The sequence below is a fragment of the Hippocampus bargibanti genome, linkage group LG09 (assembly GCF_051943395.1).
Source record: "Hippocampus bargibanti isolate YZ-2025 linkage group LG09, ASM5194339v1, whole genome shotgun sequence".
Lineage (NCBI taxonomy): Eukaryota > Metazoa > Chordata > Actinopteri > Syngnathiformes > Syngnathidae > Hippocampus > Hippocampus bargibanti.
In genome coordinates, this window is record NC_142742.1 from 2,645,001 (window position 1) to 2,649,180 (window position 4,180).

At 43.9% G+C, this 4,180-nt stretch overlaps 1 protein-coding gene across 2 annotated transcripts in view; it reads left to right on the forward strand.

Annotated features, from left to right (window-relative positions):
* frmd6 (FERM domain containing 6) overlaps positions 1 to 3,844 on the forward strand; it is a 23,249-nt gene extending 19,405 nt beyond the window's left edge. For both annotated transcript variants that reach the window (XM_089005095.1, XM_089005094.1), the window contains 5 exons: positions 403 to 577; positions 1,507 to 1,815; positions 1,929 to 2,060; positions 2,157 to 2,251; positions 3,097 to 3,844. In XM_089005095.1, the coding sequence (XP_088861221.1) occupies positions 403 to 577; positions 1,507 to 1,815; positions 1,929 to 2,060; positions 2,157 to 2,251; positions 3,097 to 3,387 (1,002 nt within the window). In that variant the 3' untranslated portion in view covers positions 3,388 to 3,844. The remainder of the gene's footprint in view (positions 1 to 402; positions 578 to 1,506; positions 1,816 to 1,928; positions 2,061 to 2,156; positions 2,252 to 3,096) is intronic.
* The last annotated feature ends 336 nt before the right edge of the window (positions 3,845 to 4,180 follow it).

Consider the following 4,180-nt stretch of genomic DNA (forward strand, 5'->3'; position numbering starts at 1 on the left):
TGCCCTAAAATAAATGTCCCCTCTTCCACCTCTATTTTGGTTTGTACTTTCACATCCGACCCAATTGCGCCGCGTCAACCGTTTCCTCCTCCTCGAATAAGAGTCCCTGCTCGCCGGCCGCACCCACATTTTCGGACGGTCGTCCCAGCGCGCCGCACCGACCGCCGGGCGGAGGGAGGACATACGGGTCAATAAAGACCAGATGTTGCCTTGGCTTGAGTGGGCGGGGGAAGCGGTGGGCTAAGCAGCCTGATGTAACAAGACAAAACAAAAGTCGTCTTTGTACTTCCTCATGTTTAGCATCCCTGTAGATGTGGAAACCAATTTATATTACTGTCCCTCTGGTTGTGCTTTTGTTGGGTGTAAAGTAGGGCAGTCAAAATTCTGCACGCTTGTTCCCAGGGGAAGAAATTTGAGATCCTCCCCGACGGGTTGCCCTCGGCCCGGAAGCTCATCTACTACACGGGTTGCCCGGTGCGTTCCCGCCACCTCCTGCAGCTGCTCAGCAACAGCCACCGACTCTACATGAACCTGCAGCCAGTCCTCAAACAGGTCCGCCGCTTAGAGGAACATGAAGGTCAGTCATTTACATGATTGTTTCTTAAAGGACAACCGACGTCACTTTTTTGTTTCCTGACTAATATCAGAAAAACGTTTTATAGCATCTAAAATACCCAAAACACGCAGTATGATATTTTTAGTCAAATGCAAAACACCAGTAAAAATGACTTTTGTCTAAAAAGCACTTCAATTTGAAACTGGAAGTGGCCAGTTTCAGAGAATCCCGCCCCCATGTTCGTGGTGTCACGGCAAGACGTCTTGCCTTGCTGGAGAATCAAAACAATGGCTTCAGATTCGGAGAAGATGCTTTCTTGTTACTCATCCAGTTATGAATGTGATTTAAATAGTTCTGAAGAAGAAAGCATACATGTTTGCAATCGATTAAATAATGTATTCCGTGTCATTTTGAGGCATCCGTGTAAGGAATTAATCAGCCCGTTTCCACAGGCTGATTAATTCCTTACATGGAGCTTTGTCGCCCTCTTCTTCCTCTTTTTGGTCCTACATGACGTTTTCAGACCAAAGTACAGCAAAATGCATTGACGTGATGGAAGGACTGCTACAATGTGTCCACCACCAGTTTTTTTTTTTTTTGTGGATACCTGACAACTACTCCGGTTTTGCTGTGGACGGTTTTCATTATCCCATTTCACGTTACGGTTTACGGTTTAATGAAAATTACGGTTTCCAATAAAAACAATAAGTCAAAAATGTGAGAGTTGTCTACCCTGGTGTCCGCTAACATTTTGTCATGAGTTTCAGACACTGGAAAAAGCAGCACAAATCGAAAAAAAAAACCTGTGAATAATTCACGCCATTTTCTCCCAAAAGGAGCTTGTAACTGCCACATGCTAGCCAGCTAAAAGAAAACCCTTTTTTTTCCAGTTTCATTGTCATAAACGAACCGCCGCAATTTTCATAATATGTCTTTATGTGTGCTTCCAGAAAAGAAACAATATCGCGAGTCTTACATAAGCGACGCCCTGGACTTGGACATGGACAACCTGGACAAGCGCTCCCGAGCCAGCGGCAGCAGCGGCGGCAGCGTCTCCCGCCATAAGCGTCTGTCCCGTCACTCCACCGCCAGCCACGGTAGCTCGCACACGTCGGGAATCGAGGCGGATAGCTTCCGCGCTCCCCACCCACCTCCCCACGTCACCCTGAGGACGTGCGGATCGTCCACCACCAGTCACGGCAGCTCGCACACGTCCGGTGTGGAGAGCGGCGGCAAGGAGCGCATCTTGGATGATGACGGTAGGGTTGTTAGGGATAAAAGTGACTGTACTTTAAAAACAAAAAAGAAATGTTTAGTCGGCTAAAATTAGTTCCTACTGCAAATAAAATGAATCTCTCTTACATCCCGAAAGAGATTGAAATGCTGGTGGACGACCCCAAAGACTACGAAGAGCTGAGCGAGACGTCTCTAGATCAGGAGCTGTGCATCCACATCACAGAGGACATGTTGACCATGCCCTCCGATCACAACAACGGATTGTCCGGTAAAAAAATCCAAATAAAAAATCGGATACTTCATTGACGGTGTGACCATAAAAGCTATTCCGGAGAGTTAAAGGCTTTGAATGTGGTGTCCGTAGGTCTTATCGTCAAAGATGTCAGCTGCTCGTCCACGTCAAGCTCCTCCGAGACGGTCGTCAAGATGAGAGGTCAAAGCATCGAGTCCCTCCCACAGGTATGCATTCATTCATTCATTCATTCATTCATTCATTCATTCATTCATTCGTTCATTCAGTTATTTATTCACTTATTTATTGATGTATATGTTTATTTGTTTATTTATTTATTTGTATACAATATTTATTATTTTTTATTTATATTTCTTTAGATATTTTCATATTTATTTTATTATTCATTAATTTTTAAATGCATGTGTTTATTCATTTATTTATGTATTTGTTCATTTATTTATTGTACATTCATATATATATATATATATATATTTTTTTTTTATACCTCATTCATGTTTTTCAATTTTCTCCTTCTTCTCCTCGACTGTAATCTTGTTTTGTGTCTTCTTCGGCTGAACACGAATCTGTGGTTTTTCGGTCCCATAACAGCAAAATTATCTGTAAAGAAACTCCTTGCAGGCATCGACGTTTGCATTTAGAGAAAGGAGAGAAAGGGGTTGTGGAAAGGTGGGCGGCCGGCCGGGGTGCTGTTCAGTCGTGTCCTTTTGTGTTCTTCCTCTGAAGATTACTGCGCCAGCCGTGGTGGGGGGTATGCATCGCAAAAAGTAGTGCTTATGCCAAGGTTTAATGTACGTAAATTTAACGTTCGTAAACCAAAAAGTTCATAAGGTAAGGTGTTCATAAACCGAGGCCCCATTGTACTCTCAATAAAAAGATTGGCAGAGGGCTGCAGAATTTGGACGTCTGTCATGAATGACTGTGTCCCCTGCCGGCAGTAAAAGACAATCTTCCTGTGTTCAAGCCTTTGTCCACAGTGTCAGACCAAATATCTCTGACAACGTGCCATGCGATATTGTCAAAAGTGACATTTGTGCCTTCCCGCCGACAGACGTCGACGTGCCGGAAGCCTCCGTCGTCCAGCGACCGCCACAGCCAATCGCTGGACGACGTCCGCTTGTACCAGAAGGACTGCCTTCAATGGGCTGAGCTGTGCCAGGACACGGCGCACAGCTACACCTTCGGCTGCGCCCAGGAGCTCAGTGACGGCGGCGGTGGCGGCGGAAACGGCAACGGCGGTGCCTACCAAAGCCTGGCAGAGCAGTGCGCCGGAATCAAAAGAACCAGCAAGTACTTCTCTCTAGACCTCACCAGTGACGAGGTTCCCGGGTTTGTGGTGTGAGGAGCTCCTTTTTCTTCTATATCATCAACACGGATGAACGCGAAAGGGATCGCAGAATACTTCATTAGTCGCGCTAACAACCAAATACCTGCGGAGATGGACGCTTTTGGACGCCTCTTGGCAGGAAGTGCCGAACGCTTCGCCTGATGTGCCTTCAACCAAGACGCCCAAAACAATCACCGCCGCCATTTTAAGCCTACGTGGCGCCATTTAGACCTCGCGCGATGTCATTTTTAAACACGCTCTCTCGCTCTGCATTTTTTTTAGCTTTTTCGTTTTCGTTTTAAGCAGTTTTAGAATCGCTCTATAGCATTTTAACTCATTCACTGCCAGACTATATGCAAAAATGTGTCCACTCCAGTGCCAGGGTTTTTGTCATTGTCACTCAAATTGCAGGAGAGCTTTGAAAGGCGCTTAAAATAAGATCTATTATTATTATTATTATTATTATTATTATTATTATTATTATTATTATTATTATTATTATTATTATTATTATTATTATTATTATTATTATTATATTGAGTTTTAGAACTTCATAAATGTTAGAACTTCTTTCATCAGAAAAAAAAGAGTTCATTCCTAAGTAATAATAATAATAATAATAATAATAATAATAATAATAATACATTTCATTTATAAGCGCCTTTCAAAACTCTCAAGGTCACTTTACAGTCACAGGATACGTTTTGCTGTGGGTGAGCAGCGGCAGTCACACGCGCCAGTGTTCACTCAACCCGGAAGTAACTCAAATAGATAGAAAGCTAGCTAGCTAGTCAATCGATAGCCAACA